This window comes from Lygodium microphyllum, chromosome 15 (genome assembly GCF_053477565.2).
Source record: "Lygodium microphyllum isolate KBCC chromosome 15, Lygodium_microphyllum_v1.1.10, whole genome shotgun sequence".
NCBI lineage: Eukaryota > Viridiplantae > Streptophyta > Polypodiopsida > Schizaeales > Lygodiaceae > Lygodium > Lygodium microphyllum.
In genome coordinates this window covers 58793650-58820067 of record NC_141149.1, presented here as the reverse complement: position 1 = coordinate 58820067, position 26418 = coordinate 58793650, and the positions used below count along the sequence as shown (strand labels likewise).

Here is a 26418-nt window from a genome sequence, read left to right as displayed (position 1 = left end):
AAGGAAGGGATTGACTTCCAAGAGGTCTTCTCACCTGTTGTGAAGATAACCAGCCTACGTGTGCTTTTTACTCTCACTATTGTACTGGACTTAGAGCTGTACCAAATGGATGTGAAAACAACTTTTCTGCATGGTGACTTTGATGAGGGAATCTACATGAAACAGCCCGAGGGCATTGTAGTTCCTGGAAAAGAGCAAATGGTGTGTACACTAAAACACAGTTTGTATGGGCTGAAGCAAGCACCACGGCAGTGGTACAAAAAGTTTGACACTTTTATGCTCTCTCATGGGTTTACACACAGCCATACAGATCATTGTTTGTACATGAAAAAGGATACAGATGGCAGCCCCATCATACTTGTTTTGTATGTGGATGATATGTTACTAGTTGGGAAAAGAAAGACTAGCTTGGATGCTCTCAAAGATCAGTTGAAATCAGCTTTCTCCACGAAAGATTTGGGGAATGCATAGCATATTTTGGGCATGAGGATTTGCAAGGATAAAACACAGAAATTGTTGTTTTTATCTCAAGAAAAGTACATTGAAAAGGTACTAGACAGATTTAACATAGCTGAAGCTAAGCCTTTTGGGGTGCCCTTACCTCCATATCTTAAGATTAGTAAAGCCAACAGCCCAAAACATGACGTAGAAGCAAATGCTATGAAGGGAGTCCCTTATGCATCTACTTGTGGCTCTCTTATGTATGCTATGGTTGCTACTCATCCAAACATTGCTCATGCAATGGGAGTTGTCGGTAGGTTTATGTCAAATCCTAGCAAACCACATTGGAAAGCTGTCGAGTGTATTCTTCGATACCTAAAGGGTACACAAAGAAAGTGTATTTGCTATGGACAAGGTACACTTAGTCTACAAGGTTATTGTGATGCAAACATGGCAAGTGACTTGGACACTTGTAGGTCCACTAGCAGATATGTCTTTACAATCGCTAGTGGGGCTGTTTCTTGGTGCTCCAGGTTGTAGAACATCGTAGCACTGAGTACTACTGAAGCTGAATACATATCAGCTACTGAAGCTTCTAAGGAAGCTATATGGTTTAGCAGACTTGCAAAGGATCTCAGCATGTCTATGGGTATCGCAGTGTTGGGATGTGATAGCCAGAGTGTTGTGTATATCGCTAAGAATGCCATGCATCATTCGCACACAAAGCATATAGATGTGCGATATTACTTTATCAGGCAGATTCTGGAAGATGGTCTAATTATATTGACCAAGATCAAAACACAAGACAACCCTACAAATGTTCTCACCAAAAGTCTAAGCAAGGCTCAACATGAGCATTGCATACAACTAGTAGGAATTGGTTAGCGGTTCACTTCGGACCTTTAAGTGGGAGGTTGTTGGGATAAAGGCCCTTTATCCACCTCCGTGTATAGTACATGTGTATTATATAGTTGTACATGTGAATGCACCCTTACGTGCCCTAAGTATAAATACATTTTATTCTTTGTGTACCAATACGTTGTTGGTACACCCAGAATCGAATCGTACTCTCTCTCTCTCAATCGCTCTCTCTCACCTGCTCACTCCTCGAGCTGCTGCTCACTCCTCAAGCTACTAACATCTCCAACAACATGATCCATGTGACGTGGTAGCTTTCATAATTCATGCAAAATCATTTAGTACTATGTGGTGACTTTCATAATTCATGTGACATGTCACATGATCCACGGACTCATTTAGATGTCCAATAGAGACATGGATTATTGTTGCTATATTGACATCGATTGCACTTCGTATGTTTCAGCAATCTTTCTTTCAAAGAAAATAGCATTCTATTAATAACACCTCGAAGAAAATCCCCCTCAAGTTAAATTCAAAGTAAAAAGAACCATACAAAGAGTAGCAGGTATCTAAGTACATCATAAATGCAATCATTGTGCAAACAACGAATTTGGGGGGCTATAATACCAAACCATCAAAGGGGCTATATGAAAAAAGGTGTTGGGAATCCTATGTCCCCAAGAAGGCATCTCTCCTCCTCCTCCTCTTAGAGCCACCTTGGAGCCTCCCCCATCACTTGTGAAATCTTAGAAAGAGCCTCTGCAGTGGAACATCCTAGAGATCTATAGCATGGTTGCACCTCACAATCCAAATGTACCAAGAAATCCTACTAGCAATCAGCTCCTATCTATGACAATAACCCTATGTCCACTATACTTGTGAGTAATCTAGATTGGGGACCCTACTCAAACATTGATGAATGATTTAAAAATGGAATGGCTACCTTGAAAATCTTTATATTCATATGTTGGGCTTCTGTCTGTGACCCAAGCTATAGCCCTACAAAAGTGACAACCATGGTCTCTCTTGTGCCATGAAAGACCATTTTGAAGGCTCTCCTCCGCACCTCCTCATCCCTAGGACAGTCCCATAGGCAATGTCTCCACATCTCCTCTAGCTTGCCACATCTCACATATGCCATTGGAACCCTACCATATCCAAGCCATGTACCAACAACTAAAGCTCCTATGAGCTAATAGCCATAAGACAAGGGATATCTTCATGGGGCTAAAGTTATAATCTGACCTATTCAAAAATTCTAGCACCAAATGGTAAAGGATGACATGCATGTGTCACTCACTGCCGATTGTGCTTTGGTCTTGCTCATCTAAATCCTCCTCTGTGTTCAATAGTGTAGCCAAAGAGGGCCATATTGCATTGCCTCAAGTAATGGATTCCTCCAAATCCAATCCCATAGGCTTCATCGTAATCTTTGAAGGGACCTCCTTTGATAAGCCGAGTATCTCCTCTATCTAGAGCATCATGTGAAATCTGTCTAATCCAAATCTACTTGTTGAAGGCCATTATCCTCTACCTGAAAGTGAATGTCTTGTCTTTGTTGGTCGCAATGATCCCAAGGATGATGTCCCATCTAAAGAAGGGATCAATCCACATCTAAGAAGTGGTTATATCTATCCTCCACTCAAGTACTCAAGTACTCCCTTTGTTACAGCCTCTATCATAGCTCTAGCACCCTTGAGATTACATAGTCTCTACATTTGGGTCTCATGCAGCAACTCCTGAAATGCAAACCAATCTCCAACTAAGGTGAAACTGCAAGAGTGCGCAACAAAAAGGAAAGTGAGCCCACAGTGAATAGAGGAGGAGGAGACTAAAGAAATGCAATGCAATGAACAAATTGACAAAAAACCCAAATGATGCAAGACTGCAACAATCCACCCCAGCATGCAACTCATAGCAACATTCTGGGTATTAGATGGAAACACAAGATGAGACAAAAAGATAAAGGGGGATGGAATCTGTAAAACTCCCTCTCCTACCAACCTATCACAAGAATGGTTCTTGAAGTTTCATAGGTTTCTGAAATGCCTAACTATGAAACAAGTTTTCTAACCTTATGAAACACGTTTCTTGGCAACTATCTTATGGACAGCCAAGCAATAAAGGCAAGGTACCAACACCACAAATAGACACTAATGTATGTCACTAAGAGAGATAGTACCCTTCTATGAATGGAGATTGTAGAGCCAATCGCCTTATGGAGTCATATGACTTGATGCAGTGCTATCAATGAGATAAGGCCTCTCACAAGACAAGAGCCGAAGAAGACTCCTCCCATTGATGGATGTGAAGGAAATTGACTCGATACTAATCATGGATGTAGAGGTAGAGATAGAGGAAGCCTCACATAGCTTCATCCCTCACTCCAAAATAAAGGTAAGGATAATACTTCCAACACTTCTCCTTACAGTGTGAGGTCTTCCTACAACATAAACACTTGGGATATCCTTTGTCCTTCCCCTTACTATCTATATCAAAGTCAGAAGATGCTCCAATTGCTTGGATCCCTTAATCTACAACCCCTATATATGTGAAAACATTGTGATAGCATGTGAACACATCTCAATGTATGTGTGAGCCTAGGGTTAGGGTCTAGGGGAACCCCAAAGCTATATAATAATAGCCTATGCTAGTACTTTTATATCATCAAACTATCACAACAGTCCATCTACATTCTCTCTCTCTCTCTCTCTCTCTCTCTCTCTCTCTCTCTCTCTCTCTCTCTCTCTCTCTCTCTCTCTACCATGGAATGGGTCCTCACCCACCTTAGGTCCTCTCACATCAACCTATAGTGGTTTCATAGTTGTTCACTGTTACTAACGCCATCAAACGAAAGAGCTGCCCAACTGAGTTTATTTGCATGTTGCCACGTCTTACCTACCACACACATTGCCCACCATTAGAGGTCTTTTGCCCACCAACTACTCTATCACTAGTCACCCTTTCCATTAGGTGCCTTCAACTCGTCAACTACCCACACGGCTCACTCTCTTTGTAGTGGCAAATGCCTTATCTTACCTCACACACGTCATTGACTACACGGACGCCCTACTTGTTGGTTTCACTACTGGTTAATCTTGCTACTGCCCAAAAATTGGTGCTCCACGAGGCAAGCCCATTCTACAAATTGTGTCAAGATCCAACATATTGTTCATAATCTCCTTGCCTATCCATCACCTCTGCCACCAACCCTGAGGTCATCCATCTTTAGGTGATGCCTCACAATACCACCACCTACCACTTCTCACTGTAACCTTGGATTATGAGCTTAATATCCCTACTGTCAAGATACTAGATGTGTAGAAACCACATGGCACTGTAAAAGGCTCCAATGAGTGATCCAATGGAGCCCCACGGTCTAGTAAAGTCAAATCAGATGTTAAGAGATTTGGTTTTAAGGGTTACGCAGCTCACCATTATGCTTACATGATAAAAGTTATTTAGATTGTAGAGTCCACATGTTTTCAAGAGACTATTGATCGTGCACATTGGGATGCAGCAATGGTTAAGTAGATGGCTCGCATGGGAGGCCACCAAAACACAAGAGTTAGTGTTATTGCCTAAGGGCAAGAAAGTCATAGGTTGTAAGTGGACCTATAAGATTAAGCACAGTGCAAATGGTTCTATTAGAAAGTATAAGGCAAGCCTAGTTGTTGTAAGCTATGCTTAAACATGTGGCATAGATTATGAGATGTTTAATCTAGTTGCTAGAATAGCAATTGTTAGATGTGTCAGTACTTTGGCCAACCAAATGTTAGAATTTACATTAGATGGAAAAATATTACCTTTTTGCATGGTGATTTACAAGAAGAGGTGTACATGGGGAGATGGACAACTTATGAGAATATAAAGTATCCCACATATGTGAGCACGTTGAAGAAGGGGCTCTATGCGCTAAAACAAGCACCTAGAGCATGGTTAGACAAGATCACGAACTATCTTGTTAACTTTGCTTTCTATGCTTCGGATGCAAATCACTCACTCTTATGTAAGGAAAGATACCATAAGTTTGATCATCATAGATATCTATGCGGATGATCTAATAATTACAAGTGACAATAAGAGTGGAATTTGCTATGTTAAGAGCCTTTTGAAGTTTGAATTCCAGATGAAAGGCTTGGGTATATTTGCTTATTCCAAAGATTATAGCTTGGATACGTTATCCAAATATAGTATGTTAACATCTAAGCCCATTTCAATATAGTGTTGATACTTAAGGTGAGATAGAAGCTCCTATAATGTTCAAGAGAATAGGAAGGAGTCTAATCTACATAACTATCACAAGGCCGCACTTGAATAACGTTGTTGGGTTTGTGAGTCAATTTATGTAGATACCTTAAAAGCCTCATTTGGATGCAATCAAATGCATATTGAGGTATGTAAAGTCCACTTTACACTATGGACTTCTCTACATGGCAATTAAGAATATACAAGTACTTGGGTACACATGCAAGTTCAACTAGTAGCGCATCAGATAGAAGGTCTACCAATGGCTTAATGTTTTCCCTCCAAAGTGCAACAGTTACTTAGAGCAACAAAAAACAACCTACAATTAGTTTATCTAGTATAGAGCTTCGTACAAAGGTGCTACTATGGCAGCATGCGAGGTGGTATGGTTGCAAAGATATTGGCTGATTTGGATATTCAAATAGATAGTCTAGTTGTCATTCATTGTGACAACATGAGAAGTATACCATTGCCTAGGAAATCTATATTCCATTCCAAGACAACATTTCATGAGAGAAAAGATACTTGCAAATGAGGTTGACTTGGTATATATTAACATACACGACCAAACAACTAACATTTTCGCATCGGATAGAGAAGCTTCAAAGATTTTGAAGCTTACTTGGAGTTGCAAAGATACAATTTAGCTTGAGGGGAAGTGTTGAGATGACAAGCTAAACATGTGCAAACATTGATAATGGACCACCTAACTAAATTGGTTTGCGTCTACACTTAGCATGTCAATATTCATCAAGACTTTCACATGGCCACTAACTCGTTATTCATTATAGACTTAGCGTATATTTACAATATGGGAGAAAGAACAACAACAACAAAGCATTTTTGCCTCCATCTCTCTTCTCGCATGATTTGTGAGCCTTCCTAGATCTACAAGAATAGACCATTATAGATACTAAGAATGGAAGTTTCTTCAATCCCATAAGTAGGTTGCAAAGATACAATTGAGCTTCAAGGGGAGTGTTGAGATGACAAGCTCAACACGTGCGGATATTAATAATGGAGACCACCTAGCTAAATTAATCCGCATGTCTACACTTAGCACGCCAATGTTCATCACGACTTTCACATGGCTACTAACTAGTTATTCATTGTACACTTAGCATATATTTACAGTATGGGAGAAAGAACAACAACAACAACAAAGCATGTTTCCCTCCATCTCTCTTCTCACATGATTTGTGAGTCTTCCTCGATCTACAAGAATAGACCATTATAGATACTAAGAATGGAAGTTTGTTCGATCCCATAAGTAGGTTGAAAAGTTTCACAACATTTGACTCAACCTCATATGGTATCCAAACGTGCTCATTATTCTCAGTGGTTTCGCAACCATTTCAACTTCCATTATAAATCTTATAGCCTAACATTATTTAATTTCTTGCAACTAGAATATTTATTATTATATCAGCCTCTTTTTGTAGAACATTAATATAGAAAGAGCCCTATGCTCTAATACTAGACATAATATTAGCAAAACAAAGAAAGATGAAAAGTATAAGTGATATGCTTAATTCCCCCTCTTCAAATTTCTTGGAAGAGATTATAAGCCCATAGTGAAATGGTGCATGAATAAACACCTTATGTTTATATACATATTCCTTTTACACACCTATTTGTGTGGCCTACCATCTCCCTACACTACAAGCTCAATCCTCCTCAGCCTTGGGACACTAGGCACTTGCCATTAGCCATACACAATATCTGGCTATCAACTTCAATCGATTGTCTATCACACTCAACCTTCTATCCATTCAACTCCCACTATAAAACTAACCTTGATTAATATTTTGATTTGAAAGGTTGCCATTTTCTGCCCAATAAGAATTGAGATTCTTCATACTACTTATACACCTCAACATCTTGCATAAGTTTCACAGATCCATAGCACAGTGCTTATAACAGCAATCAGATATGCTGTTGCAATTAGATATGCTATTGCCTTAACTCATCAGAACAGGGGCATCAGTTTTGTAAGGCATTAAGAGTAAGGAAAATTACGATTACAATATATTATGGAAAATTATGATTGCAATACCTCTTTTGAAAGAGGAGGTTTTGTTGAAGAGTAGTAATCAAAAAACAATTGCAACGTTGCAGTGTCCTCTAAAACAGGTCTCCACGAAGAGGGAATCTGCAGAGTGTGAAAGCATAAGACTGCTGGGAAACCGAATCATTCACCAATTCAGAGCTGTTAAAGTCTTTATCTACCTGTATTGTCCCAAGATCTTCAGAGCTTTCATCTAAAGATGTTCCAACAAAGTCATAAGATAAGCATTTCAGTGCTAGATTGATTGCTTGCTCCTTCAACTTTTCATCAGCTGCTGCAAAGAAAGAAGTTCGAGATCATGAGATAACACATCCTTAAGCAATCTATAATGTCCATTTTAGTATATCTGAACAAACAAATTTGATAAATGTGGAGAAGCAAAGCACGACCTAAAAATAAGGAACAGATCCCTAACTTGACAACCCTTGAGAGTGGAGCTAAACTCACCACCATCTCCTTTAAGTTGTCGTAAGGACGTGAGTGATATTTGAAAGACCTGAAACAGGGCCAAGTCTCGAAACGAACAAGCGATTTTTCGATGGTGCATTAATGGAAGACCAACATTTACCTAGGGAGAAAAATAGAGGTTTTAGATTTTGAATTCTTAGCACACCGGAACTGCAATCACCATGTCATATTTTCAGGACTAATGACAGTGTGCCCATGGAGTGAGAGGAACTAATATCCAAATTAGGTGCATGAGTGCATGTGTACTTATTTATTTTCTTTATTCAGGATAAGGAGATACCCCTGCCTTAAAGCTTTCATTCTAGCCATACCTGGTTCATTTCTGCAACAAGTTGGTTAAGAATCTTTAAACCTATATAGAAGTGTTCAGTTGTACCCTGAAAAACAGTGAAATTTACATAAGTGAAAATATTAGAGCCATCAAATTGAAATGATGGACCTTTATATTAATTCCGAGCATCATATACAGTTGAAACGTGATCATATATTGCTCATATAAAGGAGACCATCCCAGGGTGCAAAAAACAAAAGCAAAAAAATGAAAAGAGAGGTACACAGCATCCTTCTCACAAGCTTAGAGTTCATTCATATTGTAGACACTCACCCCCATAGATATTCCGGATACATGGAGCTAATAATCAAATATCATAATACATCGGCCTTTAAGAACAACAGTAAAAACAGTGAATAGCTCTAACATCACTGCCAACTCAATCAAAACATATATTCATAGATTCCATCAAACCCTTCCAGAGAGCACATCACACACGTCCCTTTTTCAGCTACCCTGGACATTAAACCCATGAAAACTCACATCCTCTACTTGAAGCTATGGAAAACGATCAGCAAAAAACTTTGGGGGAACACAGCTCAGTGCACAACAAACAGAGTACACACTATTTATGGCCTCTAATAGGATGCTATTTGAACAGGAATTAACAGGCACTTCGAAGGTTTGTCCACCAAAACTAAGTTTGGGAGTGATGCATCTACACAAAAATATCCATTCAACCACAACTTTCAATTAACTATTATTCAAAATCAACAATATTTTGCAAACCCCAAATTCTTAAACCTGAAGCACATCTAGAATGAGCAATATAAGCCTTTCAATGTTGCTCCTAAATTAACAAACCCAACTTGGACAAGTTGTTTCTCGATATAAGAGACCTGTGTCAAGAACGTCATTGCTTCTTTCACAATATCTCGGAACCTGTCATCGTCATACCAAGACAATTTTGTAATGCGGCACAAAAGTTGAATCAAAGATGTCGTCACAAATGACTGCAATTCTCTGCCTCTATTTGCAAGGTATCCAATAACATAATTTCCTGTGTGTGGACCAAAACAGGAATCACAACATGGAACAGCTGAACATCGGGGATCAAGGGAAAAATATGTAAGACTGTTCAAGTAACAAGGTGCGAATATGCTTACGAATGTCAAGGCGCAGCTGCAAAGAGAGTGTATGCTCAGTGACCTGCTTTAGTAGGCTAGAGCTAGCAAGCATCTGTGCATATGGGGATGAGGTGCTGTCTAATATGTATTGACACTGTGAAATGTAATCTGTATTTAAAGAAAAACATTGCAGAGTACTTTCAGCATGAGCTCGTTCTGCTGAATCTTGAGAATTATACAGTCTCTCACAAAGAGCTTCCAGCTGTGCAAGGCTCTCCATGTAGGAAGAGTACAAACAAGTTGCCACTATTTTGTGAAAATAATGTTTGGTTTTGCTAGGAGTATCCTCTGCTGATTTTAACCATTTGGCCCTAGAAGGCCAACAAAGTTGAAAACTGACATGCTACCCTCCTGTGCTTCTACAGAGATCAGGAAGCAAAACACTCAAGACCTCAATCAAAAAGTCAATCCAAGAAATTTTGCAGCAGCCGAATCTGACAAATACAGCTCTTTCCCTGCGTTACAACTTCAAGCTCTCCCTGTGTCACAACTTGTGGAAGACACTGGTTGACCTCCAGGCAAGTGGCAATGCTCCAACTATCCAGGAACTGCAGAGACAAATCTGCAAAAAATCAAGAGAGCATTCAGTGTCACTCAAGCCGTGCCTGAGCATTATTAAAAGCATAATTACTTTTTCAGAAATTTAACATGGAGTGTGTGTAAGTTTAAAACACTCACAAAGACTTGTCAAAACCAATGGATAACTGGAATCATCACATAGGATTTCCCACACATTTCCACTAGGCACACATGCATACATGTACAGCAAGTATAAATATGGTTCATCGCTCCAGAAAAACATACAGGACCATTATATGAACCAGATTCTCAAGAGACAAAGCATAGGAAGTAAATTAAATAGTTCTACCATCTGAACATTCAAAAACACATTGTGAACAATATATAAGTTCACAAAACCTGGAAAATTAGTATGATTAATCAAACATCTTCCTCTTTACGATTAACAAGTTGGTAAGGCTATTGTGAAATAATACTTAATTTGGTATGGTTAGCAGAGTATGAACCCCAATGTTGTACAGATCACATGTATTAACTGGCAATGATCAGAGATCTGGAAAGCTTAGCTATTAGTTATAGCTACAGAGCTCCCAAGTATCAACATTCATAGCTTTGGGGGGGTAAGAAGAAATCAGCCTGAAGAGTAAGGAGTTGGAAATGAACTTCTGAAGCCTAAAGCTTCAAATCTACTCCAGAAAACTTTCTCCTAGTCTTTTTCTTCCTTGTCCTCCTCCTGCACAAAGTTTGAGGAAGAATTTTATCATGGCCATTGTAATGCATCATCCTGTGAAACTTCAACGCTTGTGCTTTTGCAATTATTTTGACCCACTACTAGTGGAGGCCCTTCAGCTATCTCCAACATTTACAGGGGTGCTAGCTTTTCATCATCCCTCTCCTTGGTACCTTCATTTTCTCATAACACTCATCCTTTAACTTGGAGATTGTCCTAAATAGGTATGTATGTAGACCAACATCTCCATGTGGGAGGGACTTCAATCATTCCTTCTTTTACTAAACATGAGAGAGAGTGTCAGTGATCCAATCCTCTCACAAGGGGATACACAACTTTGTTAAGAGATCACTGAAAGTGTAAGGTGCTGCAAAATTTGGGAGGGCTTGTCTCCCATCATTTGGCTGGACGAAGTATCTATTGTCATCTTTGCAATGGGATTAGCACTTCCCTCTCCATAGAAGATGCAATCAAAGCATGTCAAATGGAAAAAAACATGCATCCCATACAAGATCTTCATTTCCCTGTTGAATGTGAAAAAACCATTCAACTTTAGCAATGCATTGCATATTTTTCTCTCCAAACAGTTTACTGGCACAATACCATTATCAAATAAGATAATGCTCCACTGGTTGAATGTGCAAAAAACATTCAAACTTTAGAGATGCATTGCATATTTTTCTCTCCAAACAGTTTACTGGCACATTACCATTGTGAAATAAGATAATGCTCCACTGGTTGCTATGTAGTAGACACACACAAAACTAGTATTAGTGTGCTGTGAAAGACAAATAAAAGAATGTAAAGTACAGCTTAGCCTATTGTAGCCTAAAATAGCCTATGGAGCTGATGTAGCCTAAGAATCTAGCTAGACTGCCTAAGAAAAGATGAGCCTAAGGTAGCCTTCAGGATGGTACCTTGACTAGCCTAAGGATTCTACAAGTAACCCAGGAATCATAAGAATCTAGCCTAATGGTAGATAATAACCAAACTAATCAGACAGGCCATAAGGCACTGACTGAGAAGGAGATCCATAATACACCACACTAAGGGCCAGCCAATGATGAACACACATACTAGAGGGTGGAGAATCTAACTTACCTTCCTGGTGAAGATCCCCTCTCAACCTCCATTGAGAGGTACTACCATCGCTGAAGGAGCTAAGGTTAGTGTGAGGCTTGGTAATGGATTTAGCTTAGGAGTGGGTAGAATACCCTTGGTTGTGCATGGTTTCATTGTGGGTGTGGATCTAAGACCCTTGGCATTCATCTAAGATCCTTGGCCTTTGAGTGGCAATTGTCACCTACGTGGCAAGGCTTCTAACAAAATGTACAATACCTATTATTTTTACAAGTAATGCCAAAAGAGTCTTTGTGATGTTTTAACTTTACCACTCCCTTTTTCCTTCAATGGAGGAGGCAAATCATCCACATGCAATTGGGGAGGCTGGGATAGGGTCTTAAGTGTCTTAGGTGATTTCTTTGCACTCCATGTTTCCTTCAATGAAGGAATCAAAGCATCAACACAAGATCATGGTCCATGTTGAGGATCATCCAAGAAGGGTGGGATAGAGTCTTGAGTGATTCCTTTGCACCCCATGTTTCCTTCAGCGAAGGAGGCAACACATCAACACAAGAAGGGGGTCCTTACTTTTAAGCAACCAAGCAAGGTGGTACAATGTGCTGCAAGTAGCATTCACAACAACAAGCACTATAAAGCAAAGTGGTACACATTTGAGTATCTAATGATGGCTTGAAGCATAAATGAGCATCAAAACAATCTGTACTATGACTGGATACCCTATAGTTCATCTAAAGTAGGGTTCTAAGTTTAATGTGAAAGAACTGAAGTGTGTTAGAGATTTAGTCATCCCCTGGATGAGCATATGCCATAGGCAGAGTATAGTCACCCTACGGCAGATTTCTGCATTTCTAGATCTGATCAGATAGATTCATACAATCGCCAGTGTTGAGAAACCCTTCACCCACAGTTTTGTGTTCTACTTTTTCCGTTTAGGGTTTCACGGTGGACAGCCCCAAAAAGGGGCTGGGCACCCACAATGGGGCGCCACCCTAGATAGCCGGCGCCCTTCCTCCAAGCACCACCCTAGACAGTTTCTTGCCTATATATAGGCTGCCTCTATCACTCATTCTTCATGGCTGATTCATTCAGTCCGTCACCTCTTCTCTCCAACCTCTCCACTGCCCTCACACCCCTTCACGAGCACATTGCAGTTTGTGGTTCGTGGTTGTCTTCATCATCTTCCTTGTGCTACGGCACCCTTGTTCCCTTGTATCACATTCACTCCATGATTCAAAACTTCATCATTCCATTCATCAGAGTTTCTTCTCTCTTCTCTTTTCTTCTCCGTGTTTGCCGAGTTCACTCCGTGTTCCTCCCCGCAAACCCTACTATCTCGCTGGTATATCACCTTTTGACATGGTATCAGAGCTGGATCTACTCAAACAGTGGCAAAGATCCTCCACTCCAGTGAAGGCAAAGACTGATGGCCAGTTCGACATCCACTTCTCTTCTTCTTCTACTACATTAGCATCCTAACTGGCTGCTTCTCCCTCCTACGTTTGATGTTTTCCAACCCACGTTCATCACAACTGTTGTTGCCGCCTCCACCTCCCAATCAGTTTGGCGGCTCCTCCTTGTTGTTGGCAGCTCGACCAAACTGCTAGTGGCTCCTTCCCGTTACTAGCAACTCAACCAAACTGTTGGCAGCTCCTCCCCGTTGCTAGCGGTTCAGCCAGACTGGTGGCGGCTAATATATGCTGCTAGCGGCTCAGCCTAAGTGTTGACGGCTCCTCCCTACTGCTGTTCTCTGCAACCTGGCGGCTCAACCAGTCGGCTAGCAACTATTCTCTACAACCCGACAGCTCCACCATACTGCTGTACCCTGCACTTTTCTACTGGTTGCAACCTCTTATTGTTGTTGGTAGCATCCTCCTCCCATTGGCAGTTCACTTCTAGCCCTTGCACTGCCCTCACACCCCTTGAGGCGGACATTGCACTTCATGGTTCGTGGTTGACCTCTTCCTTCTTCAGCAAGGCACACTGGTACCCATGGCTTCTTCCCCAACAAATGACCAGTCTAGTGGGTGTTCCTACTGCGGCAAGAACGGTCATTCCACCAATGAGTATCGACATCGAACTTTGCTCCCACCCCTTCAGAGTGCTCCATCTTCCACCGGGCACTCCTTGTCCCACCTCTCCTTTCTGGGCCACAAAGATTGTTCTGCATCAGCTATCAAAGTATTATGCTCAAGCAATAAGCCGCAACCGACATGCACTAAGTCCTTTCAAACACACCGAGGCTCTAAGACCTTATGAGGCAGCCCTCTTGGAGACCACCCCACTACGCGGAGATTTCCCCCACCTACTTCCGAGTACAGTGGCTTTCACAGCCCATATCTCCTCCACAATCCACTCTCCTAAGAGCCCACAACTGTTCCCCACCCTTGGCTCACCTTGAGCCTCCTTCCCCACCCTCTTCCACTCAAGTTTGAAAGGCCACTTCTGGGTGCTTTTTGGCTTCTTCTTCCGAGCCCCAAATGCCTTCTTTAGCGCGATTGGCGGAACTTCCTTCGTCATCAGATGCTTCACAGCCCATGAGCCATGAGTGGTTGGATTCCCTTTCTCTCTAAGACTCCGATTCAGAGGGGGATTCTCTTACTTCGCTCTCAAAGGGGGCTTCCAATTCTTCTTCGGCTTCAGAGGTGGCTCCTACTTCTACTCCTTCTAATTCAAAGAGGGACCCTATGTGCCATGAAGTCCTTCACACACCCCCACCTTTCACTTTCGAGGAGTGGCTCTCCTTTGAGCAATCATTTCCTCTACTCATACCCAGGATCTAGAGGATCTACCTAGATAGGGACCCTTGGGTCTTCAGCAGTGTCTTGGTGGCTAGGCCTTCGTATTCATTCCAGCATGGAGTCACAGAGCTAGTGGCTTCTCTCCCGAGGTTGAGTTTCAGGTTCTACAACTCATCCAATCTCCTAACCATCTTCAAAGGTCTCCTTTCAACTGGTATTCTCTGATTACAAGGTGGATCTTCTTCGTCCCTTGTTCAGCATGGAATCAACTCCTAAGATCGAGTACAAGCATATCATTATGGTTCTCGGCACCACACGAAGTCCAACATTCCTCCTATGCATTGCATGTTTTCATCATCTTTGTACTAGGGCGCTTGGGCAAGTGAACAATTTTCCCACAAGGGACACTATCCAAGTGGCACCTGCTACATGAGCATTCTTCAACATGTAGCATTCCATCTCCACCTCGCTCTTCTCTTGTTCCCCTTTTTGGGCCTAAGAGGGGGTGTTGAGAAACCCTTCAACCACAGTTTTGGGTTCTGCATTTTGCGTTTAGGGTTTCGCGTTTTGCGTTTAGGATTTCACAGTGGACAGCCCCAAAAAGGGGTTGGGCGCCCACAGTGGGACACCACCCTAGACAGTCGACGCCCTCCCTCCAAGCGCCACCCTAGACAATCTCTTGCCTATTTATAGGCTGCTTCTGTCACTCATTCTTCACGATTGATTCATTCAGTCCATCACCTCTTCTCTCCAACCTCGCCACTGCCCTCACACCCATTCAGGAGGACATTGCAGTTCATGGTTCATGGCTGTCTTCATCATCTTCCTTGTGCTACAACACCCTTGTTGCCTTGTATCACATTCACTCCATGATTCAGAACTTCATCATTCCATTCATCAGAGTTTCTTCTCTCTTCTCCATGTTTGCCAAGTTCACTCTGCATTCCTCCCCACAAACCCTACTGTCTCATGCTACGTCATCTTTTGACAGCCAGCTGTCTGCAGCAGTTCTGGGGCAGTCCGGGCAGTCTGGGCGGTCAGTCAGGCAGGTGCCACGTGGCACACAGGCAGCAGTCGCAGTCATTATTAATTTCTTTAGAGCCGACCAGCCTGCAGCCTGTCGGCCAGTTGCAGGAGGGCTGACCTGATTATTTTATTGTTTATTTGGCTGCCTATTTATTCAGCCCAGCTCATGGTCACAGATCATTCAGATTTGGTGCTTTGCAGGTGAGACACTCCAGCTGGCATATTTTCACAGCCTTTTGTACAGATCTGCCTCTTTATTCAGGATTCATTCCCTGCAGATTTCTGTGTTCCTCTCTCTCTCTCTCTCTCTCTCTCTCTCTCTCTCTCTCTCTCTCTCTGTTCCACTCTTTCTTTTAGTCTGTCTTTTGGAAGCCGGCTCAAACTTCTCTCTCTATTTCTTCATGATGTGAACATAGGCATCACACCCAAACACCTTAAAACAAGACACATTTGGCTTTAACCATAGTAAGCCTCAAAAGATGTCATTACCAACCACGGCCAATATAGAAGATCGATTAAGGATGTGAACAACGGTGGCCACTAGTTCAGCCAAGAGACACTATCATGTTTGTCAATGGTCCATCATAATCAGCACCATCTTGATCACGCTATAATTCTTCTAGGCCATCTCATGGGCTATGCATTGATCCCCTTTGATCCATGATCCGGGCTGCTTACGCATTCAAACTATCGTTAAATGCAATTGTTACCCCTAGTCTCCTAAACACTAAGTGATACTAGAGTTAGGGTTTTATTTAGGATTTCCTATGACGGTTAAGCCATTAGGAATTTATTTTATTATAAAAAGACACTCTGTGTATCATTTGCACATAAGTGTGGCATTTCTCATTGTAATCGCTTTGAGCATTGTATTCTCTCTCACTCATTAATACATCACCTCTCATTTTGTGATTGAGTTATTGTGCATCAATTAATTCATTGATCATGTTTCATTCTCTATCAATTAATTGCACAATTACTTCACACCTTGGCCAACAATTCTTCCACTCAAATACGGCATTCTCCTAAGGTGCGTTCATGTTGGCAAACTCTTAGTGAATGCCGCAATCTGCACAAAACCTAGCTAGGTCATTGGAAACAAACTCCCCTCCTTTGTCGAATCATAGGGTCCTAAGTTTCCTACCAAACTTGTTCTCTTCAAAGATCAAATGTGCAAGGTTGTTTAGCACATGTGATGCACGTGGCACTTATTTCATGGTAATAGGCCAAGGACCCTGAGGATGCAATGGATGTCAAAGGCAAAAGTTGTAACAAGTTATATCTAATAGGTACTAGATGATGCCTAGTGTCAAATTTGGGTATAGAACAATTTATTGGCCACTAATGTCCATGGTGACATTAGTGAATAGACATTAATTCATTAATTAATGCTAGCTAAGGGTCAATAACTACTTAGGGATACTTGGAAAACAAATTGGCCTGACCAATTTAATTTTTGGTTAGTGAAATTAGTTTTTTAAGCGCTAGAATAATTTTTAAATAATGCTCGAAAATGAGATTAGAAGCTTGCTACTTAGCATTGCCCATGCAAGTGAAAAAAACGTTTAGGGACTAGTGGAGTCTATTCCAACCATTGTGAGAGAGAATGATATTGTTAGAGAGCAAGGAGATGTTATTGATGTGATTTGTAACCACCAAGGATTAATCAACATGTGACAAGGACAACAGTTGCTTAGAATTGAGGACCTAGGACTTGAATTCCAGCAACTGAAATGAGGAATTTCATGAAGATTCAAGAGACCCACATGCCAAAATCAGATTTGGGATTAAATTTGTCTTTCACGGAATAGAGTGAAAGCCAATCCCCAAGCAAACCAAAGGGCAAATTGGTTTGGAGACATATTGGTTAGTTTTCACAACAAGAGTCACTTGGATTAGTGGAGGAGATCAAAGGATCTTAGTTGTATTGCTTCCATTTGCAATATAAGATAAAGATATACTGCAAGGGGCCCTAGTTTTGGGGCCAACCCAATGTCCAATGTCCAAGATTAAAGTGATAAAGCATGCATTTTCAATTTATGTGAATTTTATACTCGCTATAATTAATACTTAATCAAGTTATTTACCACCCTATCTGAGAAGAAAGGCTGGTTACAATGGATGGCTCACCTCAATCTCTGACAATCCACAAACAAGATAACTATAAACTACCTTCCTAAGATACTCAAAATTTAGGTGGCCAAACCAAGCATACCATAGCCCAGTCTATGTCTCAAAAGAAAAAAGAAAAGTAAAGGATGTATGAAAATCGACCATTAAACTTCCACACTCTTTGTTACATCCCTTGTTTGACCGTCGTTGTACCATTGTTCTTCTTGACATCAAAGGATCTGAGAAATTTATGGATTGATTGATATGGAATTTCAATGTTGTGCTTAGCCCGGAGTTGGTTGAGAAATCCCTAAGGTTAGTGGACAAGCCAAAAAAAAGGCCAAAAAGAGACGTGTACGACATGCTAGGGATAAATAAGCAACAACTGTACACAAATGATGGAATTAGCCTAGCAAACATCCCCGAGCCCACCATTAGATTGCAAAATAAGATGGTGCATACTCTCTTTTAGAGCCAGAGGTACAATGCACTCACAAACAAAATAAGGGTACCACTGCTCAATAGTACTAGAGTCAAGGCATTGAACGAAGTAAATCTGAGCTCCTATGTCCGAACGACAATCCAGGTATCAGCTAAGGTATTGGCGTCAACTCCAAGAGCCACGGGCGAAGAATCCCTAGCAACCAAGGCGAGTAGAGATGGATAGAGAAGAGCAAGTGGAGAAAACACCAAAATAATCGCCAATCCAAGTATCAGCTAAGGTATTGACGTCAGCTCCAAGAGCCACGGGCAAAGAATCCCTAGCGACCAAGGCGAGTAGAGATGGATAAAGAAGAGCAAGTGGAGAAAACATCAAAATAATCGCCAATCCATGAGCATCATTCACCCATTACAGTGAGCCCTCAAGTCTCTTTCTCTATAGGGAACCTTGGGCAAGAAGAAGAAGCTAAAAAAGTTTAGCAGGAAGAAGTAGAGCAAGCGGCTAAGAAGAGGAAAGCTGACCATCAAACTCAAGAACAAAAAACCTCAAGTGAGAGAACGGTCAATGAGCAGGAAAAGCAAGGCTCCTGCCATCCAGTCAGTGAGAGGGGTAAAGAATTATATCGAGAATTCCCATCAAGAAAACCAGAACCCACTAATGAAGAAAGTAGAGACTTATAAAGGGCTCAAGAAGAGTCAAGAAAACCTGAAGAGGAATATAAAAAGAAACAAAAGGAGGAGAAGCAAGTAGCCATTGCCATCAAAAGATCAATAGAACAAACCTCTCGATCCCAAGAACTAGCCATGATTAGCTCGACACGTGAAAACCTGCCTAGAGCAAGTGTTGTCGCAGAGGAGACTAAACAGAGACCAGTGGTAGAGGGTAAGGAAAAGGCCCCTATGCATGCACTACCATCAGTCATGGCTACCACAACCACCTCAACACAAGGAGCCACAGAAGTAGTAGTCAATGAAAGTAATGTAATGACATGGGTGCAATACCTACTAGGCAAAGTACATGAGCTGACACCAACAGCATCAGAAGGCGTCCCAACAATAGGAGCCAAGAGACCAACAGCAGCTGATGAAGAGTCTGACTAGGGTCCTAAGGTGCCACACCTTGAGATATCAACCACATCGGCACCATCAACAATGCACAACACGAAGGAGTATAATGATCTAGTGAAAGAGCTCCAAAGTCAGTGTGTGAATAAATATGAGAGAAGCTGCACTTGCTAAGCTAGAAGCTGAAAAGGATGCTTTTGCAGCCTTCCAACTAGAAAAGACAAGGCAAATGATGGTATTCACAAGGGAAGTGGCAGCACTAAAAGAGACCTTGAAGGCAAGACACGGTGACAGAAATCTGCGGGGCCTATATGAGAAAGAAATAGAAAGCCACATGACATTAGAGCAACAATGTGCCTTTAAATCCAAAGAAAACAAACGCCTAAAGTTAGAATGCAAAGATGCCACTACATAGTCCTTACTCCCCTCTGGTATATTCTTCCAATGGTCCAAATGTTGTGCCTAAATACTTGTTGACACAACTCTCTTATATGAGACATCACCCTCCTTCCCTCATCATTCAAAATCATAGCACCTCTTTTCTCATCTAAGAGGTTTCTGTACTCTATGGGGCAATGGGGTCTTTGTCATGTGCTTCTACTTGCGACTCTAGTTGTGGGGGTGGACTTGGCACGTTGGGCTGCTCTTCCTCATCATTCTCTTGCTCAAAATCAGACCCTTCTTCAAGAATTGTCTCTACACGAACCTTAGTAGGGGGTTGTATTTGCTGCTCTTATTCCCTAAATCCCAACATGTCAAGCTCATGCCTAGACAACTCTGCCTTGATCAAATGTTGCCTTTGCTCTTCCACACTTAGGCTGGTATAATCCCTAGGTGTCTTTTCATGGAGATCACATCTTAATGCTCTCCTTGTGAGTTCTTATTTCCTTTTGAGCCCATTGATTGTTTCTTCTTCTTCCACTTGAGTGATATTCAGCACAATGTTTAAAAAAGCTTGTTGTTGTGCTAGCATTCTCGTCTCTATTGTGGAAAAACCTCTCGTAAGGAAAGTAAAATGTGCCCCAAGTGTCCTACTGAGGATCACCGACACTCCTCTGTGAGCATAGGCGTGAGTCAAACCCAACAATCAACCACATTGCATTTGGTATTTTCTACTACCATCTTTGTCTACCACGTCATTGCCCAATTGCGTTTTGCTATTCCAAGTCCACTGCCAACTACCACATCATCATCAGTTCCGGCATTTGCAATTCTCTCTCCTTTGCTCGTCTATAATTGATCCAGCATCCACTGTTGCATTTGTTGTTTCCATACACCTCATGGAGGCTGTTGCTACGTTTCGAGATCCGTCAAAGTATAACACTCTCTTCAACTCATACTCTTTGCCTTGATCCTCAAGACACATAAGTTCAAGGGTCTATATTCTTTACTACATAGTGTGTTTGCTACATTGAGCATTGTATTCTATTCAATATTCATTCTTCATTATTCATTGTGTTCACTGTCTCTATATTACCCTAACAGTAATTGTATTTTGTATCAGTCTGTGCATTTGTCGTACGATTGTTTTTGTGTTTTTGTGTTTTTGTGGGAGAGCATCTCTCTACACATATCATGGAGGGGTTAAACTATGTTTAGATAGATCCTTCAACACCTTGAATGAATTGCCTAGGGGGCAAGTAGCACTTGCCACTATGAACCTTTTCCACCACTTTTTCTCTAGATCTTGTTCACACATTTAGACAAACCCAATGCACATTGTTGTTGGCAAGGCTAATAGCTATTTATCTTGTGCTCATAATTGATGCACACTTGGGACTGTTTCTTGAGGTCCAGAGCTAAGACATTTGAGAAGTTTCAAGAGTTGATGCAGTTGGTAAAGAGAAAGACTATGTATCATCTTTAGACTAAGACTTGATCGTGGTGGTAAGATTAGTACATAAGGCATGAAGTAAACAAGTATGATGGGGCTGCCATCTGTATCCTTTTTCATGTACAAACAATGATCTGCATGGCTGCGTGAAAACCCACGAGAGAGCATAAAAGTGTCAAACTGTTTGTACCACTGCCGTGGTACTTGCTTCAGCCCATACAAGCTGCATTTTAGTTTACACACCATCTGCTCTTTTCCAGGAACTACAATGCCCTCAGGCTGTTTCATGTAGATTTCCTCATCAATGTCACCATGCAAAAAAGTTGTTTTCACATCCATTTGGTACAACTCTAAGTCCACTACAACAGTGAGAGCAAAAGGCACGCGTAGAGTGGTCGTCATCACGACAAGTGAGAAGACCTCTTGGAAGTCAATCCCTTCCTTCTGTACATACCCTTTGGCAACCAGTCTTGCCTTGTACTTGGGTTTCCCATCAACCGTCTTTATTTTGTAAACCCATTTGTTTGGAAGAGGCTTTCTTCCTTTGGGCAATGACACAAGATCCCAAGTATCATTGACATACAGAGATTTAATCTCTTCCTGGATAGCGAGCTCCCACTTACTACTGAGTTTGCATGACTTGGCCTCTTTATAGGTAAGAGGCTCACCCTCATCTATAAGCATCACATAGTGCAAAGAGGAGTCGTACCTATGTGGCTTCCTTCTTAAACGTGTAGACCTACGTACCCAATGATCTACATTTTCAGAAATTGGATCTACATCTGGAGGTATGTTATTTTCAGCATTTATTAGTTGTTGTAAGCCATTTTCAGCATGCTCTTCTTGCTGTACAGCACCTTCATTTTCATTACCAACGCCTACATTTTCATAATCAGCAAAATCTATCGTGCTGTCCATGACCTCCTTGTGCTTCTATTTGCTGTCCATCATCATCTGGCTCAAAAATAACCGGCTGATCATCAATTTCAACCTGTGGTACAGCATCATGAGGCTCATTATTTGAAGTAATAGGTGGCTGTAAATTCTGAAATTTGACCTTTTTCATATCTTCATTAGAGGGTAAAGTACCTTTCAACAATTTTGCCTCATTAAACATAACATTACAGCTGCGAATAAATTTCTTGGACTAAGGTAACCACACTCTGTAGCCAAATTCACTCTTATCACCATAGCCCATGAAAATATCTTTGGTGGGTTTTGGGTCAGGTTTGCTCCTTAGCTCATCACTAACATGCACAAAAGCATTACAACCGAATATTCATGAATGGTCATATGAGGCCGATTTGCTAGACCAAACCTCCTCAAGGATGCCATTATTTAAGGACCTGTTTGGAGAGCGGTTGCAAATGTGAACTGCGGTTTTAAGTGCCTCTCCCCAAATTCATAAGGGACATTAGTAGTGGAGAGCATGCATCGCACTTTTTCACATAAAGTCCTATTGTATCTTTCAACCACACTATTTGAAGAAGGGCTATAAGGAGTTGTAAGCTCCCTCTTGATTCCATGCAAGTCACAAAAGGACTTAAACCATAGTTACCAGGAACAGGGAACGGGAACGGGAACGGGAACGGGACCCCCTGGAACGGGGGGAACGCCCAAAGCGAGGGAACGAGAACGGAGTTGAAAGTTGAAACTTGATTATTATGTCTCTAGAGTCTAATTTCATGAATTATAATTCATGGTTGATAATAGATATGATCTCTCTCTCTAGATTCTAAGACTAGCGTTGACTCTCTCTCTCTAGAGGATATATATATATATATATATATATATATATATATATATATATATATATATATATATATATATATCCTCTAGAGAGAGAGAGTCAACGCTTATATATATATATATATATATATATATATATATATATATATATATATATATATATATATCCTCTAGAGAGAGAGAGTCAACGCTAGTCTTAGAATCTAGAGAGAGAGAGTCAACGCTAGTCTTAGAATCTAGAGAGACAGATCATATCTATTATCAACCATGAATTATAATTCATGAAATTAGACTCTAGAGACATAATAATCAAGTTTCAACTTTCAACAATAATAAAGATTCAAAACATTGTAACCAGCAATGGATTGTCGCATTCATAATTCAACACTGTAATCAACAATGTTGCATAAGTCCAACTGGCAACAAGTGTGCATTGCAAAAACACAAAATATGCACTAAACAGTAAACTTTAAAGCCTAAATAGTAAAGATCCAAGTTACAAGAGCTCCAATTTCCAAGTCAATACTCTAAAGTTCCAAAAGGCTAGCTACTAAGTGCTCTGATTCATGGAAGATGGCTCCACTGTGCCTGAATGCTCATCCTGCTGAACAACATCCTGCCCATCATCATCACCATCATCATCATCGTCATCTTTTTCCCAACATATAAAAGAATCAGCCTTTGCAACTGATGTACGAGCTAGCAAGCGAAGATTGGAGCTCACATAAACTAGGTCATTCGTCTTCATTGTACCAAGACGATTTCTCTTCTTTGAGTGAATGTGATTGAAGGAGCTCCAAAGTTGCTCTAAACAAGAAGAGCTAATTGTTTGGCTAAGAATACGAATAGCCAAACTCTGCAACTCTGGAGCTTCTGCCCCGTAGTCCTCCCACCATAAAGCAGCCCCAATATTTGTCCTGTCCCCTAGTGCATCCTCTGTACCAAACATCCCTAATGTTTGTCGATATACAGAGAGCTGATTTTTAATTTTGCGTTGCATTTCACGGCTAGGATAAAGCCTTGCAAGCAATGTGTTCCAAGCCTTGACCACCTCTTTCTTGCATCTTTTCTTGAAACTCAGGATCAAGCACATATGCTGCAGCATGCATAGGAGAGTCATACTCATTCCATCTGCTGATGCATAACTCCTTGATTTGCTCATACCTATCTGCATTTGGTTCCAAACTCTCCAACCTCTCAATCATGCGATCCATACCTTCATAAATCTTCCCAATGCATGGATCCATGCTATCTGCAAGCCTCAATATGTGCATAATAGGATCAACCATTTGGTTGGTGCGATTAACCTCATCCCAAAAATCTCTATCAGAAACATATGCATTACATAACACAGCAGTAGCAGTGGCAGCCCCAGTCCAATTTTCATACTCATCACTAGCAAATAGCTCCCTAATTGCACCTTTGCAATAGTGCAATCGACCAAGCATAAGAAAGTTATATGCAAATCGTGTATCCGAGTATTTAAGAAGTTCTTTGTCACTTCTCTTGCGAAACTCAGCATGCAAGTACTGATGATTACATATAAATGTGATAATCTTGTTGCCTTTCACAACAAGAGATGCAATCCATGGCAAGTCCCCAATATCCTTCAACAAGTTATTCAAGCAATGCGCCATGCATGGACTAAAGGTGATATGTGGATACATTGCCATTAAAATGTTTCCTGCTGCCCTGTTTGTAGGTTCACCATCTGCCACAAACTGCACTACATTTTCTGCCCCAACAGCCTGCACTGCCTCGCACCACTCGGATGCCAATACATCTGCACTCTTTCCAGTTTCTGAAGCATCATGACTACCAATGAAGTATACATCTCCACGAGAATATGCAACAATACCATGTATGGACCTATGGCGTGTGTCACTCCATCCATCTGCTATCAATGTCACTCCATTTCTTACCCATTGATTGCGAATATTTGCTGCTGCAATCTCTATGGCTACTTTCTCCTTTTGAAGCAATGTAGTCCTGATAGTTTCTCATGAAGGGGGCTTATATGTGGGTCCATACTCTGCAATCTTTGTCACCATATTTAAAAAATAAGGTGACCTGGCTGATTTGAATGCAATAGTCATAGTAAAAAAAGCGTGCCACTGCTGCATCTGTTTCCTCTTTTTTCTTTGGTTCCAATGAAGTGTGCAATGAACTCTGTTTAGCACCACGACCTGTTGCCATTGATGGCCCACGAGAAGGCTGCGTAGCCACTAATCCTGGTGGTCTTCTGCATGAAGCACCATGCCCTGCTGGTCTTGGAGTCCATGTTGTTGGATCCACTGCTATATTTGGCGTCCTCCTGGCATGTGAATTCCCCATAGATGTGGCTATGCGGTCAAGTAACTCCTGCCTTTTCTCAATTGATACATTGGTGCAAAAGCGCACCTCTTTCCCCTCCTCATGTAGAAGATGGGCTCTCACTTTATCAGCCCCACTAGTGCGAGCATAAGGGCAAAGTTTGCATTTCCAAGGGCGAGCCCCTCCACCTCTCAATGGCACCCCTACATCTACCTCATCCCACCATGACCAAGTAGTGCTTCGACTTCGTCCAGTTGTTGACGAAGTACCTGCTGAGGATGATGAAGATCCCATAGATGTCAATGCTGCCATCTATATAAAAGTGACAAATAATCAGTAAAGTTCAATAAAATTGCAAAAATTTGCAGCCAAAATTTCAACATGTGTGTGTTAAATTTTTAGCAATGCTAAAAATGCCAGAACTTTGGTGCTATTTCAGCTTGCATTCCTTTTGCTGAAAATGCCACAAATTTGGGGCATTCTAGCCTGCATTGAACATTTCCTTGCTGAAAATGCCCCAAAATTTGGAGTATTTTCAGCTCCCAAACTTGGGGCAATGACAGACTCAAATGGCATTCCAGCCTACAATTCCTTGCTGAAAATGCCCCAAAATTTGGCGCATTTTCAGCTCCCAAATTTGGGACAATGACAAATTTGAGAATCGAGATAATGATCCTCAGACCTTGAGACTTCACCTGATCTCGGGGAGAAGTCACGCCAGGCAAGAGAGGCGGGCCAAGCAGGCGGGAGAGGTAGACGAGTCCCAAGAGCAGGTGGGAGTAGGGCCTAGGCAGTGGGGGCAGGCGGGGCAAGCGAGATAGTCGGCGGGATAGTCGGAAGGGCAGGCGGAGCAGGCGAAGTGGGCGGGGACAGTCGGCAGGGCACGCGGAGCAGGCAGAGTGGGCGGGAACAGTCGGCAGGCGGACTGGGCAGATCAAGTGCTCAGCGGACTAGGCAGACACGCGCAGGCGACGTAGGCGAAACAGGCGCAGGCGAAACGGGCGCAGGCGACGGACAGAAGGGAGTGCAGCAACGTAGGCGAGCCTCGAGGACAGACGGGCGCGAAACGGGAGTGCAGCGACGTAGGCGAGGACAGAGGTAGGCGAGGCGAAACGGGCGACAGAGTCCAGACAGACGGGCGGGAAACGGGCGACACGCGGGCAGTTCGAGGCAGCGTGGGCAACGACCCAAAAAAAAAAAACTTAAAAGTTAAAAATTAAAAAAAGACTCTTGACCTGGAACGACCGTTCCAAACAGGGAACGG

The 26418-nt window shown here is 41.7% G+C and overlaps 1 protein-coding gene across 2 annotated transcripts in view; it reads right to left on the bottom strand.

Annotated features, from left to right (window-relative positions):
• LOC148024576 (ARM repeat superfamily protein) overlaps positions 1-26418 on the bottom strand; it is a 70458-nt gene that overhangs the window by 35298 nt on the left and 8742 nt on the right. Inside the window, exons 3-8 of one of the 2 annotated variants that reach the window (XM_087694197.1) lie at positions 9524-10106; positions 9257-9417; positions 8398-8463; positions 8066-8186; positions 7780-7892; positions 7607-7702 (exon numbers count right to left, since the gene is read on the bottom strand). In XM_087694197.1, coding sequence (XP_087550323.1) covers positions 7607-7702; positions 7780-7892; positions 8066-8186; positions 8398-8463; positions 9257-9417; positions 9524-9764 — 798 coding nt within the window. In that variant the 5' untranslated portion in view covers positions 9765-10106. The remainder of the gene's footprint in view (positions 1-7606; positions 7703-7779; positions 7893-8065; positions 8187-8397; positions 8464-9256; positions 9418-9523; positions 10107-26418) is intronic. The other variant, XM_087694198.1, reaches the window with a different exon arrangement.